Source organism: Astatotilapia calliptera, chromosome 10 (assembly GCF_964374335.1).
Source record: "Astatotilapia calliptera chromosome 10, fAstCal68.1, whole genome shotgun sequence".
Taxonomy (NCBI): domain Eukaryota; kingdom Metazoa; phylum Chordata; class Actinopteri; order Cichliformes; family Cichlidae; genus Astatotilapia; species Astatotilapia calliptera.
In genome coordinates this window covers 1,265,211-1,283,935 of record NC_137431.1, presented here as the reverse complement: position 1 = coordinate 1,283,935, position 18,725 = coordinate 1,265,211, and the positions used below count along the sequence as shown (strand labels likewise).

General features: G+C 44.6%; 2 protein-coding genes across 3 annotated transcripts; one reads left to right on the top strand and one right to left on the bottom strand.

Moving 5' to 3' along the window:
• The first annotated feature begins 129 nt into the window (after positions 1-129).
• cyb5d2 (cytochrome b5 domain containing 2) lies at positions 130-1,770 on the top strand. Its single transcript, XM_026181141.2, has 4 exons — positions 130-385; positions 486-626; positions 1,008-1,194; positions 1,340-1,770. The coding sequence occupies exons 1-4, from the start codon at positions 130-132 to the stop codon at positions 1,512-1,514; spliced, it is 759 nt and encodes a 252-aa protein (XP_026036926.2). The 3' UTR covers positions 1,515-1,770.
• ankfy1 (ankyrin repeat and FYVE domain containing 1) lies at positions 1,633-18,112 on the bottom strand. Of its 2 annotated transcripts, none has more exons than XM_026181133.2 (25): positions 16,000-18,112; positions 14,080-14,287; positions 13,795-13,913; positions 13,445-13,580; positions 13,192-13,315; positions 12,718-12,867; positions 12,429-12,594; positions 12,095-12,299; positions 11,921-11,989; positions 9,873-10,075; positions 9,677-9,774; positions 9,128-9,329; positions 8,923-9,021; positions 8,672-8,825; positions 8,384-8,552; positions 6,501-6,619; positions 6,099-6,255; positions 5,560-5,760; positions 5,311-5,487; positions 5,065-5,212; positions 3,827-3,917; positions 3,613-3,737; positions 3,368-3,514; positions 3,164-3,254; positions 1,633-3,083 (listed from the first exon to the last, which is right to left on the bottom strand). In XM_026181133.2, the coding sequence occupies exons 1-25, from the start codon at positions 16,007-16,009 to the stop codon at positions 2,951-2,953; spliced, it is 3,501 nt and encodes a 1,166-aa protein (XP_026036918.1). In that variant the 5' UTR covers positions 16,010-18,112; the 3' UTR covers positions 1,633-2,950. The 2 variants fall into 2 exon arrangements, with proteins under 2 accessions (XP_026036918.1, XP_026036917.1); XM_026181132.2 differs by lacking the exon at positions 16,000-18,112 and adding an exon at positions 15,587-15,879.
• Between the last annotated feature and the right edge of the window lie 613 nt (positions 18,113-18,725).

Genomic DNA, 18,725 nt, shown 5'->3' with positions numbered 1-18,725 from the left:
CCTTTGCGTTCGTAGTTCGCGCAGGCGCTGTGGTTTGGCGTGTCCGTTCGCGGAAGCACCTGTGCTGCCACTGTGAGGTGTGCTGGACTGAATGTAAAGCTTAAAGAAAAGGCGCTTTAATAAAGCAGCATGCTCAGCTATGTGGTGGTCGCGCTTTTATCCGTGTCGCTGGCAGTGCTGTTCATCCCTCCTGATTGGTCAGCTATGTTTGGCACTGAGTCATCAAAGGGGTCACCGGTCAGACTCCTAAGCAGGAGTGAGTTAGCGCTGCACGGTGGGCAGCGGGGCAGCAAGGGGCTATACCTGGCCATACTGGGCCATGTTTTTGATGTACACAAGGGAGAAAAGCACTATGGACCCGGTGGCGCTTATCACTTTATGGCAGGTGATGCCCGGCTTTCTTTAACGACACTGGATTCCACGTGTGGTTCTCCTAGCAGTCCTCTATATTCCGCCTTTGTCTCTACGTGTGTTTGTACTTTCAGGCAAAGACGCCTCCCTGGCCTTCATCACCGGAGACTTCACAGAGAGTGGGCTGACAGATGACGTATCGAGTCTGTCCCCCCTAGAGGTGGTTGCACTGTACGACTGGCTGGCCTTCTACCAGAGGGACTACCAAAATGTGGGTATGTGATTTCCATCATATTGTAGTGGAACAGCTCCAGGTGGCCGTCAGAGTAAATAATGGTCTTGTTACTACAAGTGCGCCTGGTTGTTTCGGAAACGAAGAGATATTTTTGGTACGTGTTGTGCAGATCCTATTTTATGATGTGCAAAACAGACGCAAAGTATACAATGTTTGTTGTCACTATAATGACCTAGTGCAGAAGGTTACTTTAAAATGTCTTAACAACACTTCCTTTGTTAATTGACACGAATATTGTTACTACTTTACTCAGGGAGCAAAGTGCAGCTAGGATATGACCATACACTTCATGAAGACAATTTACCTTAAACATCCCAGAAAGTTTTCATTTAATGTTTTGGTATCCAACATTTAAATACAGGTGTATTAATCGGTCGGTTCTATAACGAGGCTGGAGAGCCCACAGAGGCCCTGTTGAGAGTAGAAGCATCACTAGCAGAGGGTAAGAAGCTCAAGGCTCAGTCTGAGGCTGAGAGGATTCGCTTTCCGTCTTGTAACTCAGAATGGACTGCTGCCAGTGGAGGAAGATTCTGGTGCTCCACTAAGAGGTATGGACATAGTTTGTGCCTAATCGAAAACAAGTCAATGTTGTATTATCCTACTGATGTGTAATACAGCATTTCTGACACTAGTGGGCGAGAGGAGTGCACATAAGGAGACACAGGGTTGAGTTTATTTCTTTATTCGCTGCAGCGGTGGAGTGGCGAGACACTGGGCAGGCGTGCCACGGCAGCTCTTCTCTCCCGGCTCCAGTGGTGTTCGTTGTGTCTGTGTTGAAGACCCGATCGCGGCAGAGGAAGACCCCAACCTGCAGAAATACGACGGCTGCCCTGCACATGCCAAGTCATGCTCTGTGGGAGCGCACTAGACCGGTCAGCCCCGAGAATGGGCCCACTCATAGCTGCTTCTTAGCAGCACTGAACTCAGAAAACTTTGGCTAGTAACTGAATTGTTTGACAAAGAGACGAAATCATGAAACCTCAAAGCATTTTTTGATGACCTTTATGTAAAGTTGTCCTCCTTTTCCCTAAAAGAATACACCAGGAAGAGACGAGCTAGATATCTGAGCATACAGATACGATACAATGTGCATAAAAGATTAAACAATGTGCATAAAAGATTAACAGAGGCAAGATTTAGGTTTGTCACAATGACAAGCACAAACTGCATTTAAGTACAAAACAGTTGTAGTGGTCAAAAATATCACACATTTATCTGTACAATTTAACAATACTTGAAGAGGCCCCACTACGTGGCCATCCCTCTTACTCCTCATTCTCCCCAATGATCAGAAATGTCACGTGAACTTGATAAAGTGCACCTGTTAGGTTTAGAAATCAAGAAGCGTTACATGTGATGGGGTCAAGACGACAACTTGACACGAGGCAACGTCGTGGGACCGTCGAGGACCTCACGGTCGGCCCGACATGGAATGTAATCATTTTAAAATTATAACCATGACTTGAAGGCTGCAAATTAAATGACATGCATAGGCATACTAGGCATTTCTGTAACTGAGAAGGGGGGGGTACTTCATGTTTTGGAGAGGTTTCTAATGCTCTCGTGATAAATGGGCTTTCTCCTGTCACATTTCCATTCCACTTGGCCGAGGCGTCCTCATAAAGCTCAACTGGGGACAAAACACCACCTTATTTTTCCAGTTGCACCGTCACGTCTGCAGTAAAGTAATATAAAAGTTTAACAGAAAAGGTTGGATTCACTTTGGACCTAGTCAAGTTGAGGTGCTTTCCCCTCGACCGCTTGTCCCATTTTACTCAGTTAACACAAAATAGTGAATAAATGTTCAAAGATTACAGAGAACGCAGCGATCTTTAGAACAAAGGGCATTTTCCTGTTTGTTCTTGGTTGGCAGCAGCCTCAACTCCATCACGAATGTAGAGTTTCATTTCGTAGCATTGATATTTTTGTTGTATTTGGACAGGTCGGCATGTTTAAGGGAAGACCCCTTCTAAAGGTGGACTGAAATGCCGTGTACAACAGCTACCTGCTTGTGATATCAAAGAGCTCATCGGCGCAAACATCACTGAACTCAGTCCAGCCACTGATATTCACTTCAACATACTTTGAAACAGAAACAAAACAACAATGTTTCACTTCCTACTTGCAACATCCCTCTAAAAGATTAATAGTTTTTCATAAACTGGAATAGTATAAAGATGATGGTCCATAACTGTCTGGGATTCTCTTGTTAGCATGTCCTGCTCCCAGTGTGCCTGAATAATTGTGCCAAGTTGGACCTGGCGCGGTCGGAGCCAGAGGTTGAAAGACATCCAGGCCGGGGCATTACGACACGCCGCCCAGAGTCAGTACATCAAAGCAGATATCGCACACTCTGACCGGCTTGTTCAAGTCAAACTTGATGATGGGTATCTCTTTTATAGAGCACTTGTGGCACAGCAGACGCCCACAGTGGCGGCTAGAGGCAAGAAGGAAAAAGGAGAGTTAGACCAATACTGTATCTACTGCATGCCTACACAGAAAAGCTGCAGCACTAACCAGTGATGTTTCCGTGTTGTAACTCCAAACTTGGCACCGCATTCATAGCAGTTGGAGCCATCACACCACGGGGGCTCTTTGGAAAGCATATCTGCGGAAGGGGGCGAAAATTATCCCAAAGATCACCCCAACACGCCATTCCCTGTGAGGCTGTTGGTTTATAATACTGGAATATTGATGGGTAATTAGGTATGAAAAAGATACCTAGAAGGCGGAAGAGCAACTGCTTGGTTGCAACCTGGTAGTTGAAAATATTGATGCCCTGATTATTAGTGACTCCCAGGCGAGCGCCGGCCCTCACAATAGCACGGCACAGGTTTGCGTTTCCTTTCATGTAGGCCAGCAGCAGAACTGCAACAACATACATGTCGCCGTCATCCTTTTAGAAAAGCACCAGTGATTTCCACATTGTAGTTTTATAACTTCAGCTACAAAAGCCAACATGGTACCTGTGTTCCCTTCATTGTCAGGTTTGTCCAGAGGATATTCAGGCATGCACTCCAGGAACAACTCAAAAATGGCAGCAGCATTTTCTTTGCCATAGTGGCCCAGCACATGCATTGGTGACTGACCCCTAAACACACACAATGAGATGAAAAGTCAGAAGATTTTTTCTCACATTAGTTTTAATACAGTTCGTTCACGTGTATCTGCATAAATCACCTGAGATTGAAAGCCTCAGCATCGATGTTGGACTCTGTGAGAAGGACTCTGACATTGTTAAGGCGACCCTGCATCACAGCCAGATGCAGAGCTGACGAGACAGAAAAGAACGCAGTTATTCACAAATAGGTCGCAGTGGTGGAATAGTAACGACTGACACCAGATCCCACAGCCAGTCTAGTTTTAAAGGTGAACAGAGCAGGAAACTCCAGTTTGCAGCAGTCTGTTGTGACTCCTTTGTCACGTGGTGTGAGCAGAATCATCTGCAGCTCAACGTGGCAAAGACCAAGGAACTGATCGTGGACTTCAGGAAGACCAGGAAACACTTGACCCCTGTTTCAATCCAGGGGGTCAGTGTTGACATTGTGGAGGACTATAAATACCTTGGAGTACACATTGACAATAAACTGGACTGGGCTAAAAACACCACAGCACTTTACAGGAAGGGCCAGAGTCGTCTCTATTTTTTGAGGCGACTGAGGTCCTTCACCATCTGCCAGAAAATGCTGAGGATTTTCTATGAGTCTGTGGTGGCCAGTGCGATCCTCTATGCTGTTGCATGCTGGGGGAGCAGGCTGAGGGTCGCAGATGCCAACAGACTTAATAAACTGATCCGTAAGGCCAGCAATGTTGTGGGGATGGAGCTGGACTCCCTCAAGGTGGTGTCGGAGAGGCGGATGCTGTCCAAGATAAAGACAATGTTGGATAACACCTCCCACCCACTCCATGACATGTTGGTCAGTCACAGGAGCTCGTTCAGTGAGAGACTGAGATTACCGAAAAGCACCACTGAACGACACAGGAAATCATTCCTGCCTGTGGCCATCTCCCTGTACAACGCATCCACTTAACACACTGTTTGCTGCTACAGCTACACATGTTTCTTTTCCAAATATTTATTTATAAGTGACTTATGTATGTATGTATGTATATATATGTATATATTGTACTATTCTTAGTTAGCGTATTGTCTGTCTTGTCTTAATGTTGGTTTAAAATGGAGCACTGTAGTAACAAAAAATAATTTCCCCCAGGGATCAATAAAGTATTCTGATTCTGATTAATACAAATCTACCAGCACGATGCAACACCTCAGGAACAGCACTTATCACGTACAGATATATCTGCATTTATAATGACAGTTCTGATCTTGTCAGAAAGAACTGGTCGAGTCGTGATGTAATCTTTGCCCATCTCAGAGTCATTTCAGTGAAAACAAGTCAAATGCTGTAAAGTACCATTATTGCCATTCTCGTCCTCGGCAGCGAAGTCGACTCCGTTCTCCAGCAGCACGGAGCAAATCGTGGCCAGGTCCTGCTGAGCAGCCAAATGTAGTGCTGTCTGTCTGTGTTTAGTCAGCTCATTCACTTTAGCACCAGCAAGCAGCTGGAAGGAGAAACCGTATCCATTGCAGTGTTTTTCTCATTACAACTCAAACTGGCATGAAATACGACTCATACAGGAGAAAATCTTGGGTTTCTTACCAGGTTGCGGACGATGATCTCAGATCCAGCCTGCACAGCCAGGTGGAGCGGGGTGAGTTTGGCCGCGTCCTGAACTCTGGAGTTGACGTTAGCTTGGACGCTGATTAGGAACAGGACACTTTCAATGTCTGAATTCTGCACAGCCACGTGGAGAAAGTTGCGCCCTTTGTTGTCCACCTGGACACAAGCACACGTTTGAGGTCATTACTGCAACACTCATTAACGCTACAGCAACAAACTAGCCCCTACCTGTTCGGCAGCACCTGGCTCCCTCTTGAGAATAGCCTCTGCCGCTTTATTGTTCTTGTGCGTCATGGCGCAGGCAAAGGGGGTCATTCCCTGACGGTCGCGAATGTTGAGACGAATGTCTGGATGGGAAATGAGGAGCTGTATAATGACATTGTGCTGGTTGCTAATAGCAGCATGGATGGGAGTTCTGCCCTCTGAATCCTGACAGAAAAACACATACAGCATTAACAGACAGCACAGTTACACACACCAAGGCTTGATGATCTGAGTTCTTTGTCCACAGATAATTTCATGCATCAGTAACTACACAGGTACAGGTTTAAGGTTCCCCCTCAAACAATGCCAGCAAACTATTTGAGCATCTCTTTGAATTGTTATCCTCTGCCAGCAGTTTCAGCTCCGTTTTTTTTTGGCTGCTCTGAATCTGTTGTGTCGTGTTTCAATTACATTTTCTAAAAATCTGGATCGCGTCATAAAACCCTCCAACAAAGATTAGTGGTGCAGTTTAAACCAGGGTAAAGATGTCATGCAGGTCCAACCTGTGCATTAACATTGGCTCCAAACTCAAGAAGGCACTGCACCACATCCTCCAGTCCCCAGTTGCTTGCCAGGTGGAGGGGAGTTTGTCCATCTCGGGCTTCTTCATCTCCCTCCCCATTAGGGCCAGGCCGCCTGGGGCTGTTCACGTCACAACCACTGCACGCACACGCACACGAGATAGGAGTTATAGAGATGCACACGAACAGTAAAGATAGATCGCCTGTTTAACTTTCTAACATCTCAGTAATGTTTTGGTAAAGACCGCTGCTAACGTGTTGACAGTTGACTTTTTTAAATTGAAGCCAATCAGATATAAGCGACATTCAGACACTTGCTGCATTTAAACAAGCAAACGATTTATAGCTTTGGTAAATATGTACAACAACAGAGACGTAGCTGACCTGCGGATAAGGAAGCAGGCCGAGACCTCGTTGTTCTCATCAACAGCTCTGTGCAGGAGGGTCTGCTGGCAGCCTGACGGCCCGGAGCTCCAACAAGTTGCATCACAGCCGTGGCGGACCTACACAGAACAGACAGAGTCTAGACTCATCCCACATCCTACCTGACAGAGGTTTATTTTATTGTTGCTAGAGCTGCCACGATTAGTCGACTAGTCACGATTACGTCGACTATTAAAATCGTCGACGACTGATTTAATAGTCGACGCGTCGTTTGAAGCTTTGTAAGATCCAAAATACGCAGGAATCAGTAGCAGGATTTAAGAGTGTAATAACGGACTGAAACAGAAGATGGCAGCACTGCATGTACAAGGATGTCAGCTGCCGTTAAACCCCGAAGAAGAAGAAGCTGCGTCCCAGAATTCATAGCGCAGCCCAGCTCAGTTTCCAACAATGGCGGCAGCTAGTTAGTTTTAATGTTACTCTTATTATTCTTTCTGGGTCACAAAATAAACGTTTAACATATTTTCATGAAGAATGTAGCTGTGTAAACCTCAAATATCTGCTCAGTTTATCAGGACACCGCATATTTTCAAAAGCGCTCCGACGTTTTCGGAGACGTCTGTTACCCACTAGCTCGATAGCGAGCCGGGGCTAGGCTCACTAGAGCCGTGAGAACACCGGACTCCCGGCAGATCGTTTTCAAACCCACCGCCGTGTTTCTCTACTCAGGTTAAACATATAAGTCACTTAGATAACTTAAAAATGTTATTGTTTGGCTTTTTTTGTATTTTATTTGTTCCTGAGTAAATCGGTTTGGCTGAGATTAAAGTTATAGTTTTTACACAGCTGAATAAAGTCAAGCAGACAGCTGATTATCAGAAGTGTGAGATGCTCCAGAATTTACTCCGGTGTCCTGTTATATTTTAGATAGCAAGGAGTTTATTAAACTTCACCGAAACAATCTGCAAATTTCATTAAAATTTAATAAACTATCATCTTGTCTTTATTTTTAGTTAGCACAGACCTTAAACACTTAAAGCTGTAAGCTAATGATAGTTCTATAAGAGCAGATGCTGCTGGTGCAATAAGCTGTAGTTTTACGTCCAATGGATGATGATCTGATTAGTCGACTAATCGCAAAAATAATCGGTGACTAGTCGACTATCAAAATAATCGTTTGTGGCAGCCCTAAGTGTTGCTCGTGTGGATACTCCTGCAGCTTCTTTTACTGCTGGATACAAACGAGTCACAGCAACTTTGTCTGGACACTCACATCCATTATTGTATTAAGAATGATTTCTTTCACGTGATGGATTCCTATCGGTGAAAACTGTGGAAATGCACTAAACTACTTCAGTTCATTTTTATTTCAATCATATACATTTACCAACATTTCACAATATCAAGGAGTAGGCAGAAGTATATACTTATTTAGCCCCACCCCCTAGGTTTACATATTAATTATTTCCTCATCATCTAAATTTGAACAACAAAAACTTCAATGGTTTCAACTTTGAACATAACGTCACAAAAAATATTTTCTCATATTCAACTAAAACTATATTTAGATTTACTAACTTGCAAAAGAAAATAAACATCACTTTGACTGCTGTCTTGGGTTAATTGCATTTTCTTCATTCTTATACTTATTTAAAATTTATTTTTGGAGTTTTATTTCAAACTGGTTTATATCACTGCTGACCTTTATTTCGATTGGGAGCATTCCTGTCCTTGCCTTATATACACTTGCTCAACATGCCATAGATGCTGAGAAATACAGAATATTCCTGCCACATCCAAACCACAGACCCAGCCTGACAACAAACTGTTAGTGTCAGCGTAACAGCGAGGGACTAAAACACCGTTTGTCTGTGCATTCTTACCAGTGTGGACGCGATATCTTCAAGTCCGTTCTCAAGAGCCAGCCACAGTGGAGGGTCACCTTTGTCATCAACCACCGACATGTCAGCTCCTCTTGTGCAAATGGCGTCCACCACCAAAGGCAGCTGGTTACTGATGGCCAGCTGCAGTGCTGTTTGTCCCTCCTGGGTCCTGGTAGTTGAGGGACCCAAAGAGAAAACAGTTGGAGTAAAAACAAACGAAAACTGAATGAAAAGTATTTTGTAATCTGCTGAAATACATTAAAATTACACATATCTCGGTATCGTTACCTAACATTAATGTCTGCCTGGTGTTCAAGAAGGAAGAGTGCGCTCTTGCTGTCCTGCCTTTGGATGGCCATGTGCAGCAGAGTTTGTCCACTGGACATAGTGTCATTGATAGATGCTCCTGATCCCAGCAGCTGAGCCGCTATGGTGTGCATGCCTGACACAGACAGATCGACAAATACAATCACTATTATTGATTTCACAGATCAATTTGATGACGCAGAAGTGACTTTGTTGGGTATTTTGCTGTATACCTGTCCAGAGGGCCAAGCCCAGAACGGTCTGGTCCATGGAGTCTTTGAGGCTGAAGTCTGGGATGATCTGGAAGTTGTTGGTGGCATGTAGTGCGTTGGCTGCAAGTATCAATGTCAGAATGATCATTACACACAAATGTAAACACGGCAGGTTGCTTTGCAGGTTAGTTACAGGATGTAACAAAGTCCCAAATCATATATGGACCTTTCTGCTCCAGGATGACGGAGACCACATCTGGGTGGTTGTGAGCGATGGCCATGTGGAGGGGGGTCTGCATGGCCACACCGAGGGGGTCATCGGGTAGAGGCTTCTGGGTTTGCAGGTTAGGATTGGCCCCTTGCTGGAGAAGCTCAGCTGTCAGGCTTGCTAGGCCACAGCGACATGCTGTATGAAGTGAGCTTTCACCCTGAGAGACAGCAAAGGGACCGAGCATGTATTTATGACCAATTAACAGTATTATTGATTTTATGTTAGTTTCATCGATTTAAGGTCAAATTGAGACATTCAGAGAGTTTGTGGTTTATGATATTACAGTGCATTAGTTATTTCATGAAATCTGTTTTTTACTTTTCTCCAACAATCACTAAAACAACCTGCAATGACCTCTCAGTCACTGCGTGGCTGTTTGATACAACGCTGAGCCAACGGGTCTCTGGAACAGCGATTGGCCTCATAGACGTGAGAAAAAGGTCAGAAGAAAAAAGAACAAGTCTGCAGCAAACCGTCTGCTCATGACCAAATGTTCATACGCACCCATTTGTTAATGTGGTTGACCTTTGCCCCATGAGTTGTGAGGAAAAGAGCAGCCGCCTCATTGTTTGCAAGCGCTGCTCTCTGCATGAGGCAATACTCTGTGACCAATAAACGACGTAAAGGAGAATGTTTAAGGCACAAGCAGCACTGGAGTTGGACAGTAACGTGCAGAAAGGTTGCCGAGCAGCTTAATAACCTGTGGTAGTGTCAGGTGCATCGGGGTTGCTTCCTCTCTGGATGAGCTGGGCCGCAAAGCTATTCTCGTCAAACGAGGTGCCGTTTACGACCGGCGCATTATCTTCAAACGGGTTGACAGAGGGATCCGAAGACACAGTGATATACTGCAGCGCCAGCCACAGCGCTGTGCTGCCCTCGTGATCTTTCAGCTCCAGGTCAAGCCTAACAAAATGGAGACAGAAGGCCAGGTTACACACACAGCACTATCACACAGCACCATCTTTAAGGTTACACAAGCTTAAAATTGCAGTGTGTTCAAAGAGAAATGGAAATTAGGATTGATGAAGTATGGCCTGCATTTGTATAGCGCTGTACTCAGTCCCTAAGGACCCCAAAGCGCTTTACATATCCAGTCATCCACCCATTCACACACTGGTGATGGCAGCTACATTGTAGCCACAGCTGCCCTGGGTTTCATATGTGACTCAGTAACTTTAGTAGGAGACTTGCTTTGTTTTTTTTAAAGTTCCAGTTGATTCTAACTGGAGCCCAACTGATACAGGGTCTTTGAGACCAGTACCGACACAAAGACGGGTCAGAGCGCCCTCTGCTGAACAAACTGTGAAACAAAGCTCATAACACAGTTGAAGGGTGTTTCTCTGGTCTCACTTTACTGGCTGTTTTAAATGCAGACACATCTATAAATAAAAAGCTAATATTGGTGGATATTAGCTTTACTTTGGGCTCTAATCCTAACCTGCCAGCTTCTAATCTCCCATTTCCCAGAGTCATCATCAGTGCTGTGTAACTGCTGCTCAGGAGAGAACAAACCCCAATACAACTGACTCGAGCTAGCGAGTCTCTGTGCTGTGAGCTTGAAGGCAACTCTGTCCAGAACCTGCAGCAGGAGTAGAACTGGTTAATGCGCCGCTATGCCACGCTCAGCAAGGCTGCACAGCAAGGACTACAGAGGCAAAGACTTAGTGCAGCTTAACCCTTTAAGACCGACCATAGAACCAAGTCTGCCAGAGCTTATATTATATTTTTACATGCTGTGGAGCCATTTTTGGGAGCATTTCAAGTTGCTATACACCAATACAACCGTTATAGACCAAATTTTAATAATATGTCTGCATTAAGTGCATAGTAATTACATAAATTGCAAAAAAGTGCAATAAACTACAAATAAATTGAAAATCGTTTTTGTTTTTTCCCCCCCATATATTTCTAGTTAGAGACATTTCAGAGCTCAAAACTGTAATTACAAAACAGTTTCCAATAACAGGAAATTTATTTTGAGTGTCTTCATAGTTTTATTTTTGAAATCCACCAATTTTTATATACTGCAGGAAAAACGAAAATAAATATTATGATGCAAATTTGCAAAAAAACAAACAAAACAAAACAGCATGTGCATCAAAATAAACCGTTTCCAGCAGTGCAGTTTGAGTTCCAAGCATCCCAGCAACTATTCAGAAAAGCACGAGGTCAAACATAACTTTTAAAAACACCAGTATAGGCTTATAAGGCCCCGAAGGTAAAAACAACATTTTCCGCAAAAATGACATCACTTCAGGTTTCGGGCGGACATGCAACAGTTCTCGCTGACGTCTATTCCAACGTAGGAAGTGTTACGAACAGCTGATCGGATCAGCAAAGCGTGTTTCTGGAATATTATGTTTTTGTTGCTACAAGTGCTTTTTATGCAGTTTTTGCAAAGCTATATGTGGAAGGAAACCGTGACTGAGGACGAGCTGATGGGATAAGATGTAAGTACAACTCCTCCGGTTTCATATGCAAAAAAAATTATTGCGCTCGCTCACGTGGTTGCAGAGCTACCGGGATTTAAAAATAGTTACGCAAAACGAAGCGTGCCCGTTTTAAAGGGTTAAGACAGCAGAGTGCAAATGAAAAGAAATTTCAAAGTATATACAGGGTTATCTTTTCTTTAACGTGCGTGTCGCGGCTACTGGAACAAATCGATTTTATATTCTGTGGGAATCGCTGCCGAGTGTGACACGTCAGAAACAAGCCTGACATTCAGTTTGAAGGCAGAACATAACTCACTGTTTGCACTGCAGCAGCTGGTTGAACACCGGCTCGTTCCCTGATGACACAGCTTCATGCAAAGGAGTTCTAAAAACAATAAAAGACTAAAATGAATGATGATTATACTTTACAGCATAAGTAACTGCCTTTACAGTCCAATAAAGGTCATAAACCAAGTATCATGTGACCTACCTTCCCTTACTGTTCTGCATGTTGGGGTTGGCTCCAGCCTTGAGAAGAGCCTCAGTTATTCGCGCCATCCCGCTCATCACTTCGGCAGAGTGTTTCTTGGGGCTGAAAGAACAGACCAGGTGAAGCGGCGTTTCCACAGCCCCCACCGTGGCTGCATTAACCTGAGCTGAATGGCGAATCAGGAAGATGGAGGCAAACTCATCACCTGAAGGAAGACGGAAAGTTTTCAGGTTCATGGAGCTCAAAAGACATTTTTTTACACAGTAACAAAGTTGATACATTTTAGCAGGAAACAAGTGAGCGATACAAAGTAACGTAGACAGGAGCCCTTCACCTCTTTGAATGGCTTTATGCAGCAGACTCCAGCCGCTCTGGTCCACCATGTCCACATCAGCTTTGTTGTTCACAAGAGTGGTTGCAATGCTTTCCAATTTCCGGGAGAGCGCTAGGTCTAATGCTAGGTCGCCATTGTTGTCAAGTTCATTCAGCTTGCCAGGTAACTGAAATCAATAATAATAAAAACCAGTAACAAAACAAAATGTTGTGTTTTTGTACAATTCTGGTTACACCGTGACGAAGTCACTAAATAAGCATTTCATGGGAAGTTTGTGTGGAGAACTGACCTGCGCGTCCATCTCGATGAGATACAGAAACACCACATCTTCTCGCTCTACCTTGATGGCTTTATGGAGAGGATACTCTGTTTTAGATTTGATCATCTTGTACAGAAGCTGGGCACTCATGGTGCTGAAATCTTCTTTCCTCAGATCATCCTAATGAGAGGCACAAACAGTGTCACACAAAAGACTGCGCTCATGATGGAGAACGTCTAAGACCTCAAAAATCACAGACGAAGAAAGGCTGGCTTTTGTCAAAGACTGAGATCAAAGCTCGAGTCTATACAACAGTAAGGGGGGTGGTAGAAGCTGACAGTCAACAGCCTGCTATTCAAACAAATCCACAGGAAACAGTGAAAGCTGCATTTGAATTGTTGGAAAATAAGCAAAGCAGGCAGTTCCACTTTGATCTTACGAGCTTGTGCAATCCAGAAACACACTCATCGCTGGACATGCACAAACATGGCTCACGTTACTCACCCAGTGACTGGCTATGATCTCCCCACAGTAGTTCATTAAGGTGCTGGCATTTAGCTCCTCGGCTGTCTGGTAGAAGCGAATGCAGTTCCTGACATTCACCGAGGACATCACGCCTTTTTCACACCTGGCCCAGCCAAGAAGCACATGTATGTGTGTGTGTCACATGTGTGGCATCGTAATACACTTTGCAAAAGTGACACCACTACCATCAACAGTGCAGTCAAAAAACTCAGTATGTAGTTCTTCTACTTGCCTCTCTCTGAGCAGCTGAAGCTGGAAGCGGTTGGCCAGTTTCATCAAGTCGATAAGAAAGGCATCATCCTCGCTCAGCTCCAACTCGTCGGTGTATGTCCACCGTAACATTGCCATGGCAACCTCAGGTTTGCAATCTGAGAACCAATAAAGTTTTAAGACAAATTAGAACAAAAAACATCCCCTTGCAAAGTCACAACGCAGGGACGAACCGCCCCACCTCCCACGCCCACAGTGGACTTTGAAAGTGTTCTCACCAAAATAAATATTCTGCTATCACCCATCAACATACTGAGTGAGCTGAGATGGGAATAAGGACTTGGTTTAAACTGCCCTTTAAAAGCTGCTCACCAGACAGGTCCAGCTCATTGGTTGAAGCCAGGTTGGAGAGACTCCACACATCGCTGCGAGCAGCCAGCACAAACTTATGGGCATGAATCTGCTCCCCCACTACTTTCACCTTTAGATCACTGCAAAACCAACACATTCATCACTGAGAAGCACGTCCATATTAAACATTAATACTTTAATAAGGCACAAACTAACTAGGAACCACAAATTGTCTGGCACTTACACTTTTCTAGTCTTACTCAAAGCCATTTATAAACAGACCCGCGTCCCTATAATGACCCTCACCTGTACTGTTCCTGCTGATAGAGGTCAGCCACAATGTCCAGCAGACGGCTGATGAAGGTCTCCGCGGCTGCAGGGGTGGGAGTGCCCTGACTAGAAGACTGAGCGGCAAGCATGGCGCAGCGCCTCTCTGTATCAGCCAGCTTCTGCTGCATCTTCACATACTCCTGCCTGAGCAGGGCCAGGTGCTTCTGCAGCTTGGCCACCTCCTCTGTTGCACATGAAGCAAAAGGAAGAGGCAGGGCGAGGGAACGTGAGCTAGAAAAACCTACTTTAATCACAGGTTAGAACTGAGCTCCATGATGCGAGCAAACTTTCACCTACAAACAAGCAGGGTGGTCCAAAGCACACACCGAAAGAAGATATTATTTGGGGTTAAGGTTACAAGCTTTGTTGGCATTTTGCAGATAACATCACCAGTGTTTAAAGATAATTATTATAGCAGTGTTGACTGCATGTAGTATTAAAAGCTTAAGAAACATCGCTTGAGCACTGACTACTTTCATAACGCTGGTTTCTCTGTGTGTGTGTGTGTGTGTGTGTGTGTGTGTGTGTGTGTGTGTGTGTGTGTGTGTGTGTTAAGAAACAAGCCAATTTGCAGACATTTTAAAATCCCTTCACAAGGCAGAGACCATGCTGTCAAGTCTTATAAATCAGCTAAAGGAAAATCTAATGACAGTAATTTTGTTTGGCCAAACTTCGAGGCTATGCTTGAAGTCAAACGCACTTTCTACACATCATCCTGTTACAATATTAACCCACAGAGTTTCACAGAGGCCCATTTCCTTCCTTTAAGTCAGTAAAGTTTTAGTGAAGAAAAACATGCTGAGGTAGCTCGTTACTTTGTCCTCCCTTGTAAACCGTCGCAGGGAAGGCTGGCTACTGGTCATGAGGAACAGAAAGGGGGAGTTGCTGAAAACCACATGACCAGCTCAGCACAGGAAGGGTGGTATGCTGCCAACCGTAACCCAGCTGCTGAGGACCAACTGAGAAGTGAGAAAACACTGACCCAAAATAAGAACAGTCTAGCAGGCATCAGGAAAGTCTTCCTCTCCAGGCTCACAGTTTTCAATCATTTTTTAAAGCTTTAAGACAAAGAAGTCTGAGGCATCAGGAAAGTCTGTTTGTCAGGACTTGTGGTCAGAATCACTTGCAGACCTGATGTGGCAATGATCCAAAATCTTAAAATGTTAGTACATACAAAAAATGCTCTCAAACTGTATCACCGACCAGAACACAGAGCAGTTTTAAATAAGCACGTATATCCTCTCTCCTACTAACCACAGACGGGTGTATTTGCTCCCTGGGTTCAGGAGATCTCCCTTAAGGACAAGCACAGAGCAAACCATCCTGTGTTTAGGCCAAACACCTGCCTGTCAGGTGGTCCGGATGACACCACCTGACACGGAGTGACATTTAACCTGTCCTGTCAAGTCTCCTGTCCTGCATTTATTCTCCATTTACTACGACTGGTAACAAGATGTGTTAATAAATAAAAGAAAAACTTTACCATAGCAGTTAAACCTCTGACCACGGTCAGATAAAGCAACGCTGGACAGTCTGATTAGACTCATGAAGCTAACACTTAATCTTTACCAGCAACACCTGCACATTACTGAAGATGATATACACCTTCTGGGACCTAGCAAACCAGCACGCTCCTTCGAAACGTGCCTTTCTTGCCTGGTTAAGCTAACTCGTAGCGATACAGTTCAGCTAGCAATATAAGCGAGAGCTAACGACAGAGCTTCTCAGTGGAAAGAACAGCGTGACAATAAGTGTCGCGACGCTTCGCATTTCCACCCACAGACTACGCTCGGTTTCCTTCACCGCTAACACATTAGTTGAGTCGGTGATATAGTTAAACAAGCGCACGCGGATAAAAGGGCGTGTGTCAAACTGCCCCAAAAATCAGTCACATACCTTCCGCCATGTTGCTCAACGGTAGCGCCGTGGCCTGGCGGTGTCTATCGCGATATGATGAAGCGGCTCGTAGCAGGCGGTGGTGCTGCGTTCAAGTGATTAACAGAAAAGACTCGATCACATGACCGTTACTAGCCCTCCTGCAGGCCAGTATCCATGTAAAACCGGTGCTAACTCCGTTAAGTGCTTTTCATTCACACTACGTTGCCAGTACATTTATAGGGAAAGACGGTAACAAGGTAAGAACCAGAATAACGGACTGCACAAACACAACTAATGCAGACGCTTTTGCAATGGTGCACGGTGTGGTTCAGTTAACACTCTAATGACAGTTTGATGGAATCAACTCCCAGCCGTAGTGATCATTGCCACCTGACAGGGAGACGCACGCGTGTAAGTTTTGTAATATGCTGCAAACACTAAGGACAAACCCAACAGAATGATTCAAAGCTGTACTAATATTTAATTTATGAAAGCTACTGTATTCTTTTTATTAGAACTATCAAAAACAAAGGTGTGTTGATACATTAGCACTCAAATGACTGCAATTATGAGTAGACTTGTTCTTAGAGGGGAAAGCAAAGCAGTATTTAATTAAATTCAGATTACTCAATCAGAAATATATTAGCAACAATGATTGATTTATGGAATCACAAATAATATTAATAGGACAGCAACAGTGATCCAGTGTGTTCACTGGGACACTGAGTTGGAACATCTGTGGACCCCCCCACCATGAGCTCCCCCCAAAACACATGAACCCCATGTAGGCTCACATGGGGCTCGTAGCAGTTTTGCCTTTTAGGTCCATTTCTGTGGGAAGCCATAGTGGGTTTGCCCACAGAAAACCCTCGATGCCACCCCTGTGGGTTAGACCACACAGGCCGCGTGAGTCTTCTGTGGGCAATGCACTGGAGCCAGCCTGCCCTCCACGGTGCTGCTAACACTGCCTTCACGTGGACAAGGGAGCATGTTTGCTGGGTTCCTACGACAACTTGAAAATGACCCAAAGCACAGCACCAAAATATTCAAGAAATGTTTGGAGAAAAAGAGCTCGGCTAGGATGCTGTCGACAACACACAGGCCAGCAGAGACACCGGACCTGATGGTGAGTCCGATACAGCCCAAACTCTGCACACGGCCATAAACAACCAGAGGAGTCTGTTCAGTGACAGGTTGCTTCTCCCAAAGAAAAGAACCAACAGACTTAAAACTCCTTTGTCCCACACGCCATCAAACTGTTTAACTCCTCTCTGGAGGGGAGAGGGAGGGGAAACAGGAGGACAAAGGAGGGGGGAACAACTAAGCTGAGGTGCCTTTTCACTGTGCAATACTTTTGTTAATATCCAACGGTGCAACAGACTCACAATACTTGAAATGTGCAATTTCCTTGTATTCTTATTCATTCCATTTCTCCCTTTGTATACTCTGGATTTATATATGTGTGTATATGTCATAGTTCTGCTCACATTCTGTGACTTCTGTCGGTGCTGTGCCACTGGAAACCCAATTTCCCGGAGGAATCCACCCGAGGGATTAATAAAGTTTTATCTCATCTCTAATCTAATCTCAAACGTCACCAAACTTGCAGCAGGATTAGCACAGATCTGCAGGGCTGACTAAAGCAGATATTTTATGAATAAAATGAGTTTTTCTTTTTTTAAACTAGAATTTGCTGGCTAACCCTGATCTGTTGAGCAGTGATGCAGTCTGCGCTCAGGTTTTAGTCTGACAGCCCTGCTTTAACACAGCTCAGCTAACATTAGCTCTATTTTGAAATGCTAAATATAACTTATTTTTAATTGCAAATGGTTCAATAAGAAGAAATCAAGTTTCTTTAACTTAATGTTTGTGCAGTTAGACTCTTGCTTTAAATTTCCTCCTGATTGCCAGGTGAGTTTTTATAGTCACAGGCAAAGGTCGCATTGATCGTGATCCATGACTAACAAGCTCTAATCAGTTCACCGGTGATTCCAGGTGAACATGTCCGGTGAAACTTCCCTCAAGCTTTCCTGACCTATCGCGTTGCCAACATAACAGCGAGCATCGAGCTGTAGCTGGCAGAGACGCATCAGACAGGGAGAAAATCACAGAATTCAAATTGTGTGATAATTTCACAACTCAGAGACGTCCTGTTTGAGACACACTTTGCTAAAACATAGTGCTGAATAAAAATACTGGAACACTTACAGAAGGCATCAGATTTGGAACAAAATAGGCAGCATGTCACTGGCAGAGAACAAAATCACACCAAAAATTAAACTTTAAGCAGGCTGATGTGGCTCAGCCATGTCTATAGTCCCCACATGGAAATACACTCCTGGCAATCCCACAGTGGATGTCGTCTTGAGGGTTGTACTCCCAAACCTGGAACAAGGCATCAGTGAGCTATTGGGCAGTCTGTGGTGCAGGTCTGAGGAATGGGACGGCTAGTCGATGGAATCAGTGCCCTCGTCGTCCTCAGTGAAGCTGTGGTGCACCAGGACGAACCCACTCACCCACTGCACCATCATATCTGACAAGGAAACAGATTTGAACACTCATGCTGTTAACACGTTTGTGGAACCGCTCATGAAAATGGCTCGCCAGACCATTATTGACCCACTGTCAAACTGGTCGGAGGATGATGCAGGAAGCTTAACATTCAAAGAGTCACCAGACTCGTCCCACCTGTCACTCAGTGTAGACCTGCTCTCACCTGTGAAGAGAACAGCACAGGGTACGCT